The sequence below is a fragment of the Adelges cooleyi genome, unplaced genomic scaffold (assembly GCF_023614345.1).
Source record: "Adelges cooleyi isolate 19-005CV unplaced genomic scaffold, UGA_ACOO_1.1 ACOO_flye_CR_arks_rails_tigmint_CR_PRNA_9, whole genome shotgun sequence".
Lineage (NCBI taxonomy): Eukaryota > Metazoa > Arthropoda > Insecta > Hemiptera > Adelgidae > Adelges > Adelges cooleyi.
In genome coordinates this window covers 17,985,967-18,008,382 of record NW_026096579.1, presented here as the reverse complement: position 1 = coordinate 18,008,382, position 22,416 = coordinate 17,985,967, and the positions used below count along the sequence as shown (strand labels likewise).

At 28.2% G+C, this 22,416-nt stretch overlaps 1 protein-coding gene across 2 annotated transcripts in view; it reads right to left on the bottom strand.

Moving 5' to 3' along the window:
* Nucleotides 1–1,196: 1,196 nt before the first annotated feature.
* The window catches only part of LOC126846805 (probable G-protein coupled receptor CG31760), a 76,737-nt gene continuing 55,517 nt past the window's right edge, over nt 1,197–22,416 (bottom strand). The window contains exons 4-14 of one of the 2 annotated variants that reach the window (XM_050586605.1): nt 19,947–20,130; nt 19,078–19,201; nt 17,015–17,158; nt 15,845–16,045; nt 13,446–13,514; nt 13,093–13,202; nt 11,651–11,865; nt 10,008–10,146; nt 5,094–5,199; nt 1,699–1,851; nt 1,197–1,557 (exon numbers count right to left, since the gene is read on the bottom strand). In XM_050586605.1, coding sequence (XP_050442562.1) covers nt 1,327–1,557; nt 1,699–1,851; nt 5,094–5,199; nt 10,008–10,146; nt 11,651–11,865; nt 13,093–13,202; nt 13,446–13,514; nt 15,845–16,045; nt 17,015–17,158; nt 19,078–19,201; nt 19,947–20,130 — 1,676 coding nt within the window. In that variant the 3' untranslated portion in view covers nt 1,197–1,326. The remainder of the gene's footprint in view (nt 1,558–1,698; nt 1,852–5,093; nt 5,200–10,007; nt 10,147–11,650; nt 11,866–13,092; nt 13,203–13,445; nt 13,515–15,844; nt 16,046–17,014; nt 17,159–19,077; nt 19,202–19,946; nt 20,131–22,416) is intronic. The other variant, XM_050586606.1, reaches the window with a different exon arrangement.

Sequence of the window (22,416 nt, the reverse complement as noted above, 5' to 3'; positions counted from 1 at the left end):
ATAAAGGTTTTACTTTGATCGAAACATTGTCGTCAGCACACAACAGCTGCACAAATCTGACGCCAACAGATGTCTCTGCACAAGAATGTACAATTTGATAATGATTATCACTTTGTTTTGCTTACTTATTATTACTATTTTTCTTATTTTGTTCTTTGAATATTGTGCTGTTTATCTTGTTTATTTTGTGTCAATAACCTTTTATGTTCTATTTTCATTTTCTATTTCATGTACTCTTTTGCTTATTTCGTTCTGTAAATGTTGTTATTTATCTTGTTTATTTTGTGTTTATACCATTTTATATTTATCATTTTTTGTAAATTTTGTTATATTTATCTTGTTTATATTGTTTTTTAATAATATTAATTTTTTTATAATTTGATCACAATAAATGTAAGAATTGAACTAAAATTGCCTTATTTAAAACTAGTAATTCAGTTGTACAATTGCTATTGGGAGTGGTGCAATCACGAGGTAAGGGCTGAGTTCCATAAACAATCTGAAGCCTTCCCTCCGAGATTATAAATCTAACTGCACCACTTATTAAAAACAATAACTAATACAATAGATACTACTTTGTCATGTCATCGATTTATCATTTGTGTTCTATTCTCATTTTAAACAAATCTAGTCCCATACATTTGATCTTTAGCTCATACATTTCATATTTTTGCTATTTAATGAAAAATTGCTCTGCTGAAAAGTGACAAATTTTATATATGATCATTTATATGAGTGCTATGTAATTTAAATAAAAAGAGTAAACAAACATTTGACAAAGTGTCAATGCAACTTTGAACAGGAGACAAGATGAAACAAACTATGAAAGTATTATTATTACTATATATTGTACCTACAGGATTAATTTGACATTTTAAAACTCAGAAAATTAAGACCGAATGGCTTCAGTACCTTTACTAGTTTTATATTTTGATGTTGGGTACTCTACTGAGTCAACAATTTTGACGACCCAAATTTAATCTACTCTGTTCCTGAAATAACAAAAATAACACTTAGACAAACATTACTATACTTTCATGACTTTCGTATATATACATATATATATATATGTATATACTTTATTTTTAAATACTTTACAAAATGATTAATACTATTAAGTAAATAAATGCCCGTTCTAAATTTAAACAGGACGTTAATATTATAAATTACAGATAACATTGCCATATATTATTATGTATTTGTTTTTATAACGGAATAAGATTTGAATATATAACAAAAAAAACGAGGAAAAAATGAATTTATATAATATTATTCGCAGTTATTTATATTTTTACAATTTAGGAAAAAAAACAAAAACAATAATATTTACAAGTTTTCTAATTTTTTCGAAATAGACGAATTTTCTTTTTTGCCTTCAGACGTTTTCACACAACCGTTGCCCAAAATCGGTTTTTGTTGCAAATTTTGATTTTCAGATGAGTTTTTCAGAACGTCCAACATTGCTTGCAGTTTTAACACATGGCCAGAAAAAACTGGTCCGCACTTGACAAACTCTTCTATCAAATTTTCAATGGTTTCCTTCAATATCAGCAACTCCTGTCGGAAGGTAGGTAAATTTGTTTTAAGTTTGAATTTGTATTCGACTATTATCAGATTGTCTGATTGGGTAACAATTAAGATAGTTGTCGTTGCAAAATGTGTTTTGTAGACATAAATTGTATAATGTAAAATTATCACCTGTATTTCAGCGTTGTCCTTTTCGCTGACACTGTCGCTCGAAGGATCTGAAGATTTTTGTTTGCTGCTGTTGAATTTCAATTTTTGAGTGGTAGGTATTTTATGCGATGATGTATCTTCGATTTTATGTTCCCCTTTGTAAATTAGCAAAGCCTGTAAATAAAACGCAAAAATAAATATATCTTCTTAATCTGCGGTTAAAACAAAGTTTGACGTCCCTTCAGTCTAATTTTCATACCTTATGTTCTATAAAATTTAGTTCAAAAAAAGGAAAATTTTCCACCCCCACTATAGGATAAGGTTTATGGTTTTTGTTTTATCATCGCTTATCAAGAGTGCTTTATCTAATTTAGAACTAATCCGGCTGTTTTTTAAAAAAAAGTGCTGTATTTTGAGTTGAACAACATAAAAATTGTATTTGGTGTCGTGGGGCTTGATATGAAAATTAAATAATAATAATAATAACAAAAAAATATTACAATATTGGGACTTTGCAAAATGCGGGACACAGTATCCACTATATATCATGATTAAAAAGTTTTTCTTAACCCTTTCCAGTATAAAAACAAATGAAATATCGATTTTTGATTTTTTTTTAATTATTTTATTTAAAATTTAAGTATCAAACCGAATACAATACATAAATGGACAAGAGTCAACTTGGTTTTAGAAATAAATAATATCTAATAGAAATCGTACGGTTGAGAATGGTTCATATAAGTATTGAAAAAACATAGATATAACCATTTATAATACTTGATTGAATTTTAAAAATATCGTCTCCTTCCCCTCATATACATATGTTTGTAACAGCTTATAATGCGTTTTTTACTACTCTGGTCCTTGACCTCTGGACAAAATAATTAGTCCAAATATCTAAGGGTGAAGTAAAGTTATTTATACACCAGTGTTAACGCTTCGCTGTGTTATACTAATCTACCGGTATAATATAACCGACGGATTTACCCCGGCCAATATATTATTATTATACATAAGTAGTGATGTAAAATGTTTTGGGATTTTTAGATTTAAAGGCGCTATTGCCGGCTTGAGCTTTATTAACCATTTGCAAAATTAATTCCACTTAACCTCCTAACAGCTGCACGTAAATCAACTCACCTCTCCTGCCGTCATTTTGGTTGGCAGCGTTTAGGCGACCCATTCAAGCATTATAATAATATTATTACTGCTGAACGTTTCAGCGACATAAAACGTCGTTAATAATAATATACTATTATGTCTGTTACCGGTTTTTGTATACAAGGTAAACGACTTTTGAAAATATTAGCATTTCCCAAACACAAATGTATACTATATTATGATAACAAATTGTAATCAAACTTGTATTTAGATTGTAAAAATTTGTAGTTTTAAAGTTTCACCGTTTCAATTTGGGTCGTTTTATTTTACTTAATCAAAACACTAAAAAAATAAAATAAAAATAGGTAATAATTACTTAATAATATTATAATTCGAATACAAATTGTAATCTAATATTTTTATTTTTAGTACTGTTTGAAAATTATAGAATTAATTACATTTTGCTGAATCACACTATTATTTACTACATTATATATTAGTCACCGCCAAGGTTGTACGTGCCGTGGTTGAAAAATTACAGTCAAACTACCCATTTCCAAGTATTCTTTTTTTCCCTAATATTCAACCAATCACTATTATTATATTTCATTTCAGAAACGTTTTTGTTGGGCTTTGTGATAATGTTAAAAGCAGTCTAGTTTATTACTAACACATATCAAATGTAAAAGGAATGAGACAAATATGAATGCGATTTTATTTTAAATACAATAATTAACAATTAAATAACATGAAAATGTTCATATTTTTATAGTTATATAAAAACAATTACCGCAGATTGCCCTGCATTTAAAACTAACACATTTTAGATGGCGTTCTAGCCAGTTTGGCTCAACACTTCATAATGCATTGGTATATTTCATAGAAAACATACTAGAGTCCAGAAATCGGTATGTTTTGCCAATATATATTTCTATACTTCTATCACCGGGCCAAGTTCTATTCTGTTTGGGAATACAAGCGGTTTTCTGTATCATAAAATAAATTTATCGAAAACAAATTAATGAATGCCGTGCTTACCCCGCCCTAATGTAATTTTCAAACATTACATTATTAATAACCCGCGCCAGCTTGTTGTGTTAATATATTTTATGCGGTTTAACACAAATGCATTTGTCATATCCGTTTATCGACAGCATTTTAATTACTTTTCCGTACAACATAACATGTACAAAGGTTTGGAAACGTATGTGCTCACAGGATAGCTTTAACCGCAATAACACATTGGGGTCAACATTTCATGCACACTGGTTGTTTATGGCAACTCCAAAAGAAGATTTTAATACAATATAATATTCTGATTGCTATATTGTAGGTCCGAAAACAAATGGAAATTATTTTTAAAATAACAGTCGCTTATCATCGAACTCCTATATTTCCATTAATATGCCTTTATGATTTCCCCTTATTGTGCATAATTTATGATTTGTACAGCGTTACCCGCAAACCGATTCACTCATTGAGATTTTTTTTTTAATCAAATATTTACAGTTTTTTCGAATAAATTTATCTGTGTTTGGTTTTTATTCGGAAGTAGTCACGGGCACGGTACAGCAACTCGATAAAAACAAAACGCAGCCACACGCGGGTAGCGATTGAAGTAATTAAAGATATTTTACACTATACAGTAAAACTTCTATTGACATCTTCTGAACAACAACCACTTATTTAACTTTTTATTGGACCTTTACGTGGTCGTATATTAAAGATTAAAACGAGAAAATGCACTATAAGACCTTTATAATAGCTGGCACTTTCATTCGACTATTTCGGCTGAGTTTTGGCAAGGCACATCCTACGTGTAATAACACTAAGTGTAACCTAGATCATAATGGCTAAAGGTGACGACAACGTGGGGGTTGGTCTACACTTGGTAGGGACATATTAATATGTTAATGTGAATTTAACGACATCTGCTAGGAAGACGTTAATGCAAAGTAGACAGCGCAATATTGTCGACTTATTTTCAAACAATATATTTTGATAATAATATCTGTGAATAGGTCTTGTCCTAGGCTAAAAACAGTAACATAGATTAAATATACATATATAGATTCAATATAAGTATATAATCTATGGCAGTAAAAATAATGAGGCGATAAATGAATAATTTTTTTTTATATAGAATATATCATAAAAAAAACTGTATTCTTCTTTTTACAACCTATAATGAGGTGTAAAAATGTGCGTTTGACATTTTACCGAGTATTGTACTTGAATTTATTTAGTATGTTATACCACAAACAAAAAACACACTTTTTAAAATATATATTACATAGTTTGTAAATGTACATTACCTTGCTACCAAACAATAGACCCAGCAAAACGGTAGCAGTGAGTTGAGCGTGACAAAAAAATATGACGTATTGCAAATCCGGATTGGCCGGGTACTTTAAAAAAATCCTGAAATAAAAAAATACACTTTAAAAAAAACTGTCGTGTTTAAAAGGAATACCTTCCGAAATCAATGAATTCTTGATATAAGCATTTTTATTTATTTATTTTTATAGGGTCAAAACTAGCAACAAATTCCCGTCCGGATGGAAGAGACAACTAAAAAAAAAATCCTCAATTCGATTATATGGAATGAGCGGAAATTAATTTTTCCCAACAAAGCTTTGATAAAATAAAATTATTTTTCCACGCCAATAAAAACAGAATAACCAATACTAATATGTGTTTCAATTGAGTACATTCGAAATGCACCCCATTTTATTGGTTGAAAATAAGTGTATCCAATTTGTATTATCAGATTTAGGTCAATAATAATTAATATATTAACGGGTAGTTTAAATACACACAAATAAATTCAGTGGTTCGATAAGTATTAAATTTATGTAAAAATGGTTACAGGCAGCGGTTGGTAACATTGTAAATAATAATTTTAATTAAAAAATAACAATAACATTTTTGTGTATGAAATACAAAGTTTTTATATGACATTTTTTTTTACCTCCCATTCTTCTGCAAAAACTCCATACCCACTTATGGTTTTTAAAAGGCAAACCCTAAAAATAATTACGTTTCGAGATAGGTGATGTTATTTTAAAAAAACCAACATATTTCAAGCTTAGTTCCAACAATTAGTGTAATAACTGGATAGTCTTTTTGAAAAAGGTCGAGTCACTCTTTGGCTATGTTTTTAACGTCTCCTGAAAATCTATTTTTTTAACTTGACACCTTTTTCACAAAGACCGTCAAATTATTATCAAACCATCAGCAACACTATAATAACGAATAATATTAATTGGTTATGAAAATGTGTATGATAGCCAAACATACAAGTTTCTCTAATAACAATTGTTTAATAAATTGCCAATAACTCATTAAAAAATCAATATATTTTAAATTAAACACATCTTATTTAATAAAAATGCTTTATCTAAACAAACTAAAGGTTGTCATTTGAAATTTAAAAGTTATTATCGAGTTTTTTTTAAAAAGTGGGGGTTATAAAGAATTACTCTGTGTTAAGTTATGTATAGTATTTTATAGACAAACAAGTAATTACAATTTTTGTTTAAAAAGTTTAGTTCTAAAACATATACTATCCTATATAGTAGGTAGGTAGGAAAATTATAATTCGAACAATTAAACACTTTAAACATTTTTTTATTACACAAAAAACTACAATAGTTAGATTCGCTTCAATAATAACAACAATAGTAATCAATGGTTGAACACATAAGATAGCTCCAATTGAATTTAATAACTACATATTGTTGCTAAAGAGTTTTATAACAACATGTAAATTAGTAAAAAGAATAATATCAACGTATTTTGCTTGTAGTTGCTACAAACAAATATTAACGTCAACAGGACAAGGAAAACTTAAACGCAAAATGGTAGTAAGACTTTGTTTGAGCTTAACAAGCACACAAACTGCGTAACTAATAAGATTATTAATAATTAGATGCCCTAAGCGTACCACGATAATTACACCACAAGAACACTTGTGTTAAGGATTATACAAATTTATACCATCTTCGTAACAGTGGTCATATAATTTGTTGATAAATTAATTAGTAAATAAGAACTTAAATTAAGAAACTGTGTCATGTCTTTTATAAAATGACGACATTTTATTATTTTTATTACAAACGATTTTTCTTTTTCACTGTTTTTTGACACTTTCATAAATGGCCAGTTGGCGACATTTTGACACACTGGTGATTATACTGAGTGACACTTCTCCCAGAAAATACACTACAGTTTTAATGTAAAATGTTCAAATCTGCGTTACCAAATATACCGATTAAAAACAAAATTAATAAAATGCCGAAATCACTTTTAAGAGGTTCTAATACTTTTCAGTTTATTATTAATAGATAAAAAATAACGTAAATCTGCAATTCGTCTAAAAAGTCAATTACTTGTATTGAAATATAATTTACTGCAGCAAAAAATTGCTCCAAAGATCAAAATAGTTACAAACCTAAAGTTTATTAAAACTAAAAATTATTTTCTCTAAAAAAAATATGACTAATTAAAAATGAATAAATATTTTTAAAATTAATTATTATAGTTTATATAAAAATTCTATGTTTTCTTTACAAAGAAAACTTGACATTCAATTTTCAACCGACATCTCAAATTTAATTTTTTTTTTAAACAGTTAACTCAGCCGAGTTGTTTTTTTTTAACTATTTAGTATCAAGTAATTTTGTCCAACCTCGGAACTATATTGTTGTGCGTTATAATAATTTGTATAGTAGTTTAAACCTATAAATTACCAACAGGCCTAGAAATTATATTGACCTAAGCCGCAATATAAATCTCATTTTCAATTGCAGTTTCTAAAATTAATTTATAGTTCACTTAAATCGCCCACACGATAAATTCAATTAAATAACCGTCAATTATTAACGGATGGTTGGTGAATTAAATACAATATTGGCCAAAATCTATTTTTCATTTCTAACCGCTTCGAAACATTTCTTTCCGTACCATAATATTATTTGGAGAACTATGTATTTCTTATGTATTATATATATATATATATACATACATTTATAATACAAATTGATTTTGTATTTTGTTTTGTACAGCAGAACGAATCGATGTTTTCCTAGTGAACCGAATAATTTCTATTTAAGAGGAACGAAAAGTGCCAAATTTCGTACTAATAAAGACTAAAACGCGAAGTGGAAAACATTTTTTTTTTTTGGTATAAAGTCAACAACTTCTTTGTATGGCCTAAAGGCCAATTTTTTATTTTTGTTTTAAAAATTTCACTATGAACGTTTATATTTTTCCTTTTTTATAGTTTTTTTCCTAAAAAATCGAAATAAATGTTTAATAGCTAAAACAAAAATCAGTTTTTTAGCTCAAATAAAAAAAAATTAAGCTTCATATAAATTTAAAAAAAAGTGAAATCCGTCCAGTAGATACGCCAATAGATATTAGTCTGCCTTCACAACTACCAAATTCATGACGAATAAAAAATCAATTATTATTACTTAAAAATAAAGTATACCAACTTCAGTAAGTATATAGACAATAATTCTATGCACATCATGTTTAATATAATATGGCGAATGAATTAATAAGATGTAAATATTGAAGACGTTTTAGCGTTTTGCAAACAACTTTAGTCCAGGGTTGAGAATTTCCTTTGGCTTTCTACAGATTAATAAAATCAAGTTTTAAAGGGTATTATAAAAATTAACTTTTAAATTTAATGACAACTATTTAAAATATGAATTAAAAATGTTTCACTTTATGAATTGTTCAAATTAGTAGTATTCATTCAAAGTAAATGTTTTATTTTATGAATGTTTTAATGAACTCTATGTTAAAAATAATGGTAAAAATTATTTTGTCAATGTACTTTTTTTCAATAAATTATACAGTAATTAAAACAATTAAAGAATTTTTCTAAAAAATTGAAATAACGAAATTGTTTCTATCTAGGCATAAAAGTTACACATAGATTTTTTAGCGAAATATAACATAATAATATTATAATAGAACTATTTTAATAAAGTTTATTCCAATTGACCACTGAATCATATTATTCGATTAATCTGAACTGCTATATCGGAATGGAATAAAAAATATATTATGATTAATTCGAAATAATATAAAATATAAATGGCTCTATACCCGAGTATGTAATATTATTATGTATGTTTCAGGTAATATAAAATGGTCGTTGTTGGATTTGTGTACGCTTCCGGTTATGAAAGTCATTAGTAGCCAATAAATATTAAACATTTTATAGTACAAAATAAATAACATAATATTATTAAAATATAATACTACATTATTATTATGCAGTAAACCCCGCGCCGGTATTTCGATAATAATTATAATTGTGATCATATTGAGAAAATTATTCAAAGATTAATTACAATATATTAATTTTGGTCGTTATGAAAATATAATTGGGTTGAATTAATTTATATGAATGTTAGAAAAGATAAACTGTTATTTTATTTCCATAACTATCATTGGCCAGCTGGTCATTGTCTAAAATCCGGAAATTTGCAGTTTACTAAGTTTTTTTCCTACTAAAAATTATAAAATTATTTTCCCCTGTAAACAAATTTTTTCATTGAAATGAATAAACACATAGATAAAAATTTACAATATCATGGTCTTAGTACCGTGTGCTTATAGTATATGGAATTTTAAATTATTGTATAAAATAACATCATAATTATGTTAGATTATGGAGGTCCCCATTCCTTATAGGACTGGAATTTTTCTGATTTCAGAGAAAGATCCACCAAAATACTCCATCTAAAATTTTTGAAGTTATTGAAGTTTCAAGTTTAGGGTAGGAGAAAAGGTGGAGGGTATTTTTATTTTTATCTGCGCGCATTGCCCAACCGCACTTCTTCTTCCATCCTGACTTTTAAACTCTTATAACTTTAAAAATAGCTGTCCCCGAAACTGGTTATCGACCAGTCAAAATTTTTAGTACATTATTCTCAGTTTAAAAATTTAATAAAATGTATATGTTACCATTAAAGTTTCAAAAATTGCTATCAAAAGAACTAAGTTGGGGAGGGGGTGACAAAAAATGTGAAAAATTGAGATCACGTTTTATAAAAACATTATAAAAAAAAATTCAATTATTAATTAAACCCATTGAGATTTTGACTGGTTCATAATAAAAGAATCACCCTGTATATTATATATAATTTTGTTTATATCTTCTTTTATTCGCAAAATCATAGTGATATTATTATGCATTTTATACTCACATTGAAACATTCAGGAACACAGACATGATGAACTCGTTATAGATGGCTATGGAAATGAATCGACTTTCATTAAAAGCAGATGGCGTTTTCCGAACCATTACGCACAATCTAATCCCCCAAATCAGGAACACCACTTCCACTGTTAAAAAATGAAAGCACATAAAGTATACACCATGGTTTATTTATACACATAAAAAAATTAATATTTACATAACATAATCTTGTGCTAGTTCAATTATTAAAATTAAACGATTTAACGATTATAAAAGCAAAAGTAATAATATATATATTTTAAACAATGTCTCTCGCACTGATTCGAATGAAGAAAAACACATTTTTTCAAAAATTATTATTAGAAGCTTAAAGATAGTCGGAACTCATTTTATATCAAAAAAATATACTTTTAATTACATTTCCTTAGTTGAATTCAAAAATGTTGATTATTTTTTTATACGCAAATGAAAATAAGGAAATTCTTAATTCTGGTTATGCTTTTGTAGGTTGTTTACAAAAATGGAAGTGATTTAAAAATTAATTATACGTACTAAAACAATACTGAGATGAAATTTGAATTTAGCGGAGAAAATAAGTGTAGTTTTGTTTAAAGTCAATTTTTTTAACACAAATTTTTTTAGTCTAACCCAACTGAATAGAGCTAGAAAATATACGAATTGGATATATACAAAAATAGTTGCTCAGTTTTTATCAAATACGTTCTTTAAATATACATTTTAGTCAATAAAATAATACAACTGAGTCCTCGACCTAAAAAAATGTGTAAATAAAAGGATGGAAACTTAATCGCCTTTTCCATGTACACTAAAGAATAATATTAAATTTGAATGGTGTGCGAGAAACATTATATTTATTTCATATTACCTACCTATGTATGTTGTACAGTTTTTTATATGCTTATCTGAGAACTCGGTTAAGAATAAGATTAGCATATGAAAAGGGGAACCAGTATATATTTTTGGAATGATTAAGTGTACCGGCACATGCTCGCATTCCACATTAACTACTTAAGCGACCCATCATATTATTATCATCCACTTAAGTTACGGTTTTCAAAAGTTTTATTTCTCCAACCCAGCATGTTATATTGTTCATAAATTATATTTTGCGATGTACCTAAAGTAAACAACGTTGGAAAGTATTACCATACGTGTTCTTTTAATACAAGTGCAAGTTTGACACGGTTTAAAGACGGTTTAAACATATAATTTCAAACTTGAATTTTTTTTCAATTAGTATTCATTAAAAAAAAACATAGCAAAAATAAAATTTAATAACTTGAAAATGTCGTTTTGAGACATGTAAGAAACACTAAATTATTGTATTTGATATTAATTCGCTTTATAAATTTAATTTTCCTCTCTTCTTCTTCCCCTCCCTTTAGTACCACAAAAGCTTTAAGCAAATTTTTTATAGAACCCCAGCCATACATAAGACATGTTCATGTCAAGAAAATGCAGTAAAGGAAATGTTCGTTCATAACTTCATCTCGCAACTCTCAACTACAATAATTTATCACGCGTTATTGTGTCACAAAGATTTTACAAAAACGATTAAGTGACACCGCATCGTCTGTGTCGTCCGGCCTTATGCTAGAATAACGTCATATTATCATCAAGTCTACTTACGTATCGAAAATGAATGATCCCACCAGTCGGTTGGACAAATATCGGTTTTTAGATTATCAGCTGTGCGGCCGACGATGGTGTGGGGAGGAGACACCATGGTTCTAATGAATAGTATGACGGTAACGAACGCTACCATAAAAGTCAGAAGTTTAATTAATTGTTTGTCAGTGATACGGACAGTCTTGGCCGAGTTGACTTTGAAAACTTGCGACACTCTGTAAGCAAAAAAATGTACGACGATTTGAAGTTGAAAACATTTTTAATTAAAACAAATACGCGTATGGTTTATCTGACGGGGTACATTTCAATTATAAAATAAGTTAGGAAAACTTTGAAATAATAAAAAAAAACAACTATAAAAAAGTTTTGTACTTAACGACTTTTAAAAACTTTAAAAAAATTGTAATTATGTTATGTAAATTATATAAGCTGATCCACCCGACTTGTTTGCTCTGGTCTTTCCTTGATATAAAAGCCCGTCTCTTCTTTCTATTATTTATTTATTTTATCTCTTCCCCTCGTCATCCAATTTCCAACCGTATCTTGTTATTCGCTAATTAAAGCTTAACAACACTTATAGAGGTTAATCCTATTATGTTTACCTATTCAGACAAAAAAAGAAAAAGATAAACGGTGATGGAATTTTATACTGATGATATACATGTATTCATATATTTCAATATGTATATGATTTGTCGTCTGTCTTAACACAAACATCGAGTTGAGCATTTTATTTTATTTCAACTAATAAGATTTAGTTGTAATCCATTGAAATTAAAAGAAATGTAATTTATAAACAAAAATACTACTTACAATTAATACTAATATGGTAGTAATGCTTTTAGGCTGGTGGTCATTTCATGATTCACATGATGCATGACGCTCTTAGGTTTAGTTAGGTGAAGTGATGTGTGAAGCTTATACCTATATGGATGGCTCAGTGCAAAAGTGAATCAAGGCCATTTTTTTTTTACTTCGTGAGGTTTTTCGCGCTAATAAGGATTCAAATTTAAATCTTACAGTGCCACAATGAAACAAGTCCTTAGATTATCTCAGTGCCGCAAAATGACACTATGTATACTGCATTGTACCACAGAATATATTATTTGAAGAAAAAAAACCGTTTAAGAGCCAAATTACTGGAAATCAGCTGCGATGGACTTGGTTCACTTTTGTTCTAAGCCCTTCGTATAGCATTATGTTTGTCGCCAAAACAGTTACTATATCATAACATGTTAATATCTTTTTAGGGGTGTATCAGTTTCGTATACAAACTCGTTTTACTTAATACAACGCAAAACTTAACCGAGAATTCCTCGGAATAACTTAATGATGTTGAATGACTAATAAGACGTGTATTGTATGTTATATAATTGATAATGCAGCAGACGTTGTTGCGAAATACGTCTGCCCGCCAAGAATTAGTTTGTAAAAGTAATCACCTCCAAGTTTTCAACATTAGCGCTCCGTATGTGAGGGAAAATCCAATTTCCCGAAGCCAAAATCTCGCCGTGCACGTTATTGTATTCGGCTTAGGATACATAACTATAATCTGAAAAACGTTTCCAATTTAGACACAAACGTAATATCGTAAATATACATCACACAGCGTGCTTCGCTCATCCGTTAATCCGGCCGTGATGTTATTAAAATTTAAAGTGAAATTGCAATTTTTTAATAATTTTGTAGCACGTTGACACGTGCGAAACTTTCAGCCTTGTTAAAAAAGTAAACGTGTTATGTTTTCAAACACAAAACAGAATTAAATCGGCAAAAAAATCCCAAACGCACTTACCGTGGTGTAAATGAAAAACGCTCCGAGGATGATGATTTGCAACAAGACCGGACTGGCCGCCTTAACAATCTAAAAAAAAAAAATTACACCATTCACTAAATATTATTAATATCAAGTAACACATCCGACACGTAAATTTATTGCCATCTGTAGACTATAAGGAAAGCCAGTACAGTAATGTCGGGACAGATTATATTGGAAAGTCACATGAATGTCATTTTGTATGCCATATACCGCATTTAACATCATAATTAAACTATTTTTTCTTTTGACTGTCGATTCACCCACGCATACTAGTAAACTATAAATTTATTTTTTTTTTAAATGTTTAAACTGTTAACACCAGAGAAACCACGCGTTTTTTTATTATCGACAAGTAAAGTTAGGTATCTTCTTTGAGTAAAGGTTAAGTACCTCAAAGTGACCAAAGAGGTTCTGAATAACCCAATCTATCAAACTTCAATCGAAATGGTTTTATTAACTTTTAATATTTAACTCGTAATAAAACTAAATGTGTTCGAAAACAAATTTTGGAAGAAAATGGTAATGCGTGGATTTTAGATAGAAACTTTTAGCAGTTGTTCCTGAAAGTTAAGTTAAAAAGGGTTAAAAGTTAATAAGAGGAGGAAAAGGGAGGAGAGAGAGGGTTTAAAGTTTAAGATTAAATGCTTACTGTGTTAGTAAAGGGTAAAAAAATTGTGCTTAATATTTTATTTAAGTTAGTCGGTATTATTTATGGTGTTTTTTTTTATACATACTATTTTCAGAATATACGACAAAATAATGCATGTATAGTTCTTGAAACGAGAGAAATCTACAAACTTCCATTTATGTCACTTTTTTTGTGATAAAAAGAGTACCGCTGTACGCAAATATGACAAGTAAACACGACCAAGCACTTTAACCATTCAGTGGAACTCGAGTCAAGAGAAATGAAATCATGCAGAAAAAAAATTAGTTTCCACCTCCAGAGACTATATTATTATTATTATTTTTCGGTACTTTTAGTTTTTATAAATGACTAAAACGCGGGTTTCATTTAAATACACAATTCGTGTGATCAATCAACAACATATTTTTTTGTAATATACATATTATATACTCATACTACATACAACTATATTATAAAAGAGCCAAACGAAATGGTAACCAAATGAAATGAAAAAGTAATAAAAAATAAAACAATTTAAAAATAAAATCGATTTTTTTTTTTTTTTTTTTTACATACCTAGGCGTATGCGATGATTTACATAACATAACATAACAATATGAACTACATCGAAACGAAAAAACTACATCAATTTAACCACGAGTCAACGGGTCTCTTTTATAGTTTTTCTGTTAAGGACAAGTTTAGGGCTTAAAAATATACCTACTTTTATATGTAAATTTATAATAAATAGTACGTTTGTTTATTACATTTTCATGTGTATTTCAAATATATTACGATGTAAATAATTTTATTCGGTTAATTGAATGTGTATAAAAAATAAATATATATAAAAAAATACGTTGAATTTGTTACTTTTATCATAAACTTTTAAATATAAACTGACGAAAATAAGACTCGCTTTAAAACGTGTGATATAAAATGGATACTGAGTATAATCATGATTGATTCATATGCAGATGATGATATTAAAATATAATTAACTTCATCAAAACAGTTATCAAGTTCGTAAACATATCCATTTCATCAAATGAACGATGCGACGTACCTAATAAGCAATCTAATGTTTTATGTATTGATTTTTAACGGAACTCGCTGCTAGTTTGTATTATATAACATAATACAATTCATATAATGAATGAATGAAAATTTCGAATCACAAAAACATCCTGAAACATGAAACCTACGTTTTAAATTGGGTTACAATTTGATATCCTTATTGTTGATCACATTCACAACCATGTATTTTGCTCGAAAGTAAATAAAGGCTCACTTACATCAAACAATCAACCAAAAATATTGGAAATGATATCATGCTCATATATCACATTACATTTCAAAAGAGTCCTTTTTTTTGGGCTGGGTCAATAGCTGTAATTACACATTATAGCAATTGTTTAGTTTCGATTCGTAACTGAGAAGGTATTGTTTTTTAAATGACTTCTCCCGTCAGTAAAATATGCTGAGTCCCCACTTTGACCCAACTGTACTGCCTTTTTTTTTAATCACACGTTAAACAATTCGTTTGCCATCTCAGTCAATTTATAGAACCAAAAAGTCATAATTGCTACAATACCTACATGGGAGCACACTTTGACAGGTTTTGTTATTTTTATGGATATAATATTACAACTACAATGGAGTAGATTGTGCTATACGTTTAGTAGTTCTTATGCGTTTAATGATGGAAATATTTCTATTCTGATTAAAAATAAACAGCGGGTTGTACCTTGAGATCGTTGTATTTGTATGTGAAAATGGCGACCATCGGCAAAAATGCGATAACCAACAAAGTTAGCAGCAATACTGTGATCCGAAGTATAATGTCATATGTAGCAATGCATGGACTAAAATCCACACAATCGTCGCAGCCCTCCGCACACATTTTGCACTGGAAATTGCCTTCTGAATAATATATATTGGGCTTTCCCTGAAATTGAGAATGTAACAATCAAAATATACAATATGACATTGTTACGTTAGCACAAAACTTAACATAATTCAGATATATAATAGTGGTTTTCTAAAATTATATATTAATATAGGTCACAATCGTTTTCTAAATTCATCTAATTGGAGGTTTTACATTGTCAGTTGTGTTGTGCTCACTTGAACAAAAACTGCATTTCAGATATTATTTTGTGTGGTTAATGGTAATCAAATTTTGTGTTAAGCAGCTAACAACAATTTAAAATCAACGAAAAAAACTATCTTAAACAGAAAATCGTATAGTGACATCGAAGAAAACAAATTGTTAAAATTGTAAACATAAACATGTAGTTCTTCTATATAGAAATAAAAATGCCGGAAATTTCTCCACAAACCCTACTGTTCCTTATACATTCATAAAAAAAACTCTTATTTTTAAAAATATCCAAAGTCTTAGAAAAATAAGTTATTTTTCAGAAAATTAAAAAAAAACATTCATTTACATTTTGATAATTCTGAAAAATAATATACATTTGTCACTAAATGTATATTATTTTTGACGTTAAAAAGGTCTTAAAAATTAAGTATTATTTCTTTAACCAAAATTAATCGTTTTCATAATTTATGGTAACAAATTTCCCAATTTTAAAAATACACCGTATTTTTAATAGTTTTTTTTGGAACATAATTTTTTTTTAGGAAATAATGCGTCATAATTTCTAGTAATGACCACGAAAGCCTTTAATACTTTCAGAGTAATTCAAATTAAACCGGCCAAATAAAAAAAAAAGAGTAAGAGTAGGTACATTAAATATATGAACATTTGAAAATATATACAAAGGAGAAATTGCAATGAGTAAAAATAATGGTTAGGTTAACCGTAAAACATATGTTATGGTTTTTACAAAACATAAATATGTTATATTATTATGATGTTAATAATTTGATAAAATAAAAACTGTATACAGACCAACATAAGTTTTTCGTATTCTTCTTCAACCACCACGCCGTTAAAATATTTTTCTTGAGTACTTATGTCTGGAAAATAATATCCTTTGCGACACACGCATTTATAACTTCCTCGGCGAAACCCAAAACCAGCCAGCATAACGCACTGTTAAACGTTTTAAACAAAATATTACATTACACTTATATGGGTAAATATACACAAAACGACAACTTCACATATTGAGTATTTTTTATTTTAGTTTTTATTTCAAGTACTAATCTGAGCTTCGAGCGTGAAGCTGAAAAGGTATAGTATTAATTATGTTTTTTAATTTTTTCTTTTTTTTCTTTCTGGACTAACGACTTTGTAAATTAGAAACCGTACCTGAAAGATACCATAATTGGACAGAAAAAGCTCACCCCTTGCCCTTTAAATTCTTATTTTTAATAAAATAAAATATGCGTGACTCATTATTGAACGAAGAGAACACGTGCCAACAAACCGTTGGAGCACTTTCTTATTATACTTGATATAACATAAAACCTAATAAAAAATTTATTTAAATTTGCAATATGTATTTAAATCTGGTTAAGGTTATTAGTGTTGCAACTGTAATTACAAATTTTAGTTTGTTAACAAAAGGCCAATCATACAATGAATTCCATTTTCATATTAACATTTTATATTTTTATCTTGCTAACACTATTTAACACTTTAACATATTATAATACTCCAAAAAAAATTGTTTGATAGGTATTTCGCATAATAATAACTATTATTAATATTAAATATTTATAGACAAAGATTTCAAGTGTTACCAAATTGTACATAATAATTTACTATACTTACTAAAAAAAAAGTTTTTGTGTACGTGACGTTTAGTTTACTTTTAATAAGAACTCAAAACAACTAAAATTGATATATTATGTAAAATAAAATAATGTTTTATTTTTAAAAAATTATGGTGGATGAAATATAAATATGTACTAGTTTTAATTTCTTTGAAATAATGAAATCATTTTGGGAGATAGATGAAAGTTAAAAGCTACTCCTCTTTTTTTAAATAAATTGTTGGGCACTTGAAGATCTGATTGCAACACTGATAATTAAGAAGTATTAGTCGAAACGAATACATTTTTGAAATTATTAATCTAAATAATTGAATAAATTTGTTTACCATTTATTATTACATATTATACATTTCCATTCAAACTTATTAGGGTTGGTGCTATTAAGCACTAGGAAATTGAGAAGTTGATGAAACTTCCCAATATCCAGTAACTATAAGAGAATGCTTATTCAGTTTTTCCCTATTGTCTTAGGTACAAAAAACAGTACAACCTTTCACGGTTATTATATACTATATTAAATTATTAATACAGAAATTAAATGAGTATATCCTCTTCAAATACACGATGACACTTCTGTTCTCTTCGTTAGGTTGAGATCAAATTTAGCTTGTCTTTTTTTTAAGGTCATAAAATACGTTTGAGGTATAAAAAAGTTCTAAAGCAAGGACTAAATAGAATTACGCCGTCGGTTGAATGACTTTCATTGTAATCCTCATTAGAGTAATTGGGTTCACAAACAAAATATTTTATGGTTTCGGCCGTCCGTTATCCTCTATGTACGGATTTCCTGTTAAATCCAAGCACCTTTGACGTCGTGTGGCCTTTCGTTTAATATGCAAAAATATATGTAGGAATTCCTCTTTGAATTGCATAAATCATTAAAAACCCGAAATTCGACCCGCTACTAGTTTGTGTCGCAACAATATCATCAACAAATTAAGTACCTTGTGTTTGTAATTTTTAACATAAATTTAAAGATGGACAGTTTTTGAAATGCTTCTATTTGAAATACTACATTATCAAAATTGTGTTATTAAATTGTAAAGAGGTCATATACTCATATAACTGGAATAATTTTTATTTGGATATTACCTACATCGTATCATTACCGTCGATGAATGTATATTATAATGAATGATTATTACAATAATATTATGTACCTTTCAGTGTTTTATTTTATAGCGGATTGTGGTAAATAACTATAATCGTAAATAATATATAGCTAATACTCACTTGTGTAGTTTCATTTTTGCATTTATTAGACGAAGCGAAAATATTGAGTTTTGTGCTGCCTTCGGGTAAACTACATTGATCGATATCTACTCGTCTCAAATCAATATCAATACCACTCGTCCCTCTGAAAAACAATACAATATATCAAATGCCATTATAACATTTTTAATGGATTAATGACTTTTTTTGGGGGCAATGTGGTCGAGCGAGATAAGGTGGCAGTACAATATTAGTACACCCTGTTGCATGCTTGATTGAACCTTACCTAACCGGCGCAGCAGGGGGGAAATGCGTACTCTTCATCCCTAGGACTCAAATTCATTTGATTTTTTACTCTACAATTGTTACTTTCTTGATACATTTCCTTATCTATAGATTTCCTACATGAAGAAATCGGTTCAGTGATTTAGAAAATATTCGAGGTCCAGTAATGAAAATATAAAAAAAAACAATACCTTCTCAGCTCCAAAATGAAGCTAAAATTACTTTTATTTCTGAAAATATAGTTTTAAGTTAAATTTTTTCTCGGCGTCTCAAATATTAAATATCAACAAAATCAAAAAGTATACATCAACAATACTACAAATCATTGTAATAACAATAATGTGATTCAAAGATTTTGATTATCATATTTTTACTTATGAATCATAGATGCTCCTAGTTAACTAATATCTATTTTTGATATTACAATATGAGCAGGGGGTTGACTTTTATGAAAATAGTTTTTTTTAATTATTTCCTTTCAGATTTTTAAACGGTAGTAACACGGTTAATTTATTGAACTTGGTGTTTTTAAAAGTTTTTTTTGTTCATTTTCTCACAGTTCCTGTTGGGATAACATATTGGAATACATATTTGCATTTACTTACTTGAAAAAATATTTTCCATCTTTGAAAGCGAAAAAAGGAACGGTATAAGTGAGCATCCATATATTACCGCCTCCACAGTCGTAATAAGGTTTACTCCATTTGCCGTCTTCGTAAGTAACTGCGAGAATGTCATCAGGAAAACTTTGCGTATGACTTGTCTGATTATAAGTGTAAGTGTTTATAGCTGTAACAAGAGAAAAAAACAATTGATAACAAGTTGGTTATTAATAACAAGTAGGTTTTAAAATTCGACCAAGTCAAAAATAAGAGTATTGATCATACATTTTGTTTGAATGTACAATTATTTAGAAAAATGTTAGTTAACTTTTGCTGCACTATAGTAGTGTAGTACAAAAGTAAGGGTACAACTAAAATAAAATGTAAAAGTTTATATTTTTCCTTTGCTCTATGTGTTTAATACAAACCTACGCATTGCACAGAGTACACCAAACATGATTCATGTAGTATATGACTTTGTGATTCCGGCTTGCAAAAGCAATTTAACAAGTTACAAATGTAAGCAATGGTGTTAGCATTATCTTGTTTTTTGATAGAAAACGTCATTAATTTTATAGCAGTAGCCGCGAAAGAACCAGACGAGTATTAGTTTTACAAATATATCTTTTGTCATTATTTCATTGTGCCAACGAAAAACTTTTGATCAGATTTCTTTATAGTTTTATACTGTATACGTGTATACTTTTAAAGACTTTTTTTCTAGTCTATACCCAGTAATCAAAGATAATACAAGCTATTTTAAAATCTACTTTTATTTACACCAAGAACTCAAGGAGGTCTCCAATGAAAACTAAATATCGTATGGTAATTGATATGTATCTGGAAAAAAGAAAAATGTAAGTTTTATACCTAAACAAGAACAATTAGTGCACGGTGTATTGTTATGGTGGACAGTTGCACGGTTAATAGTATATAAAATATTATATAAATATGTTTAAGTAAAAAAACAACTTTATTGAAAAGTAGAGTAGTTCCTTCAACTAGTTACTAAGAACAGTGAACGCATGTTTTTTGGCTTACTACATAATATTTCCATAGAGATAGACTTAATAAATATGGTATTAGTTTATACAAAAACAAAATTAAAATGATAAAGAAAATATAGCAGCAAATATATAATTTTGTATGCGTATGCATACAAAGTCCGCCATAAAAGTTTTAAGACTAATTTTATTATTAACAACAACTAATTATCCTTTAATCATTTTTATTACATATTTACTTTTCAAAAATGCCTCCCAACTCTATACTCTGTACATGTTTTACATGTTAATTGTTTAATATCGTTTATTTTTTTCATATTTAATTCAAATCTACAAAAAGAATTGCTCTAGTACATAGAGTTCTTAAGAAAAACTAAATAAAGTCCAAAAAATTGTGAAAACCCTAATGAAAAAAATGTATTTTATTCATGCAATGAAACTGCAAAACACCCATTAATTTATTGATGCATGTTAAAGTATATTATAATGTATATATTCATCAGTACCTCATAAATATTAAGAGGACGCTACGTCGCTACCCATACATTTATTAAATGTAAAATAAAAGGTGTTTTTAGCAAAGTCTTAATTTAAAGCTTAAACTGTAGAGTATACTTATAAATACATTAAACAGCAATGAGAATTCTAAATGAAAATAATATTTTTTTGCACGAATCAAAACTAAATATATCTTAGAATTGATATAAAGTCACTAAATTTTTAAAGTGAGTAAAGAAAAACTTTATCTAAGCGTTTTTAAATGTTCTATATCTCATCCACTGATGTTTTATTTTATTTAAGAGTACTAAAAGAACTTTAAACTTTAAAAATTAATAGAAAAAGAGCAAATCGAGTGCGACTCAAACAATTTATTACTTTTTCTTTTCGCGAGTGTTAAATTCGATTATTTCTTTACTTTTTTTTTATTTTGAAAACAGTAAGCTTTTTTTGAAACGAGCCTCTTCACTCGTCTTAGTCCCAAGCCAATATATAACAATTATGGAACAATAAAATGAACAAAAGTTACAATTAGGCCGCGTCTGTTGTACTTATTTTAAAATATACATCATTTTAATGTCGGTCAATAACTTAACTTTTTAAGACACATTAATATAACCTGGTATACACGTTAAGTGTTAACCTACAATTCTGGTTATGTAAATGTGTTAGGCAGTGTTAAAATATTATTTTCAGCAAGCTTATGTTGATTTGTTAACATTTATCTGAGAATAATTATTATATAAGCAAGGAAAATAAAATAAATTTTATTTTTATTTGGAGTGAGAATGCTGGGAAATGGGAATGGAATATAATATGCATTTGTTTCTATGTGTTGCATACTTAACAGTTCATCAATTATTTATTGTAATTAACTGATATATTCATTAATTATTGCTTGGTAATTAATTAAAAGTCGTTAAAACAGTAAAAATATGTGTTATATTGGTTTTTTTTTGTACTGTGCACAT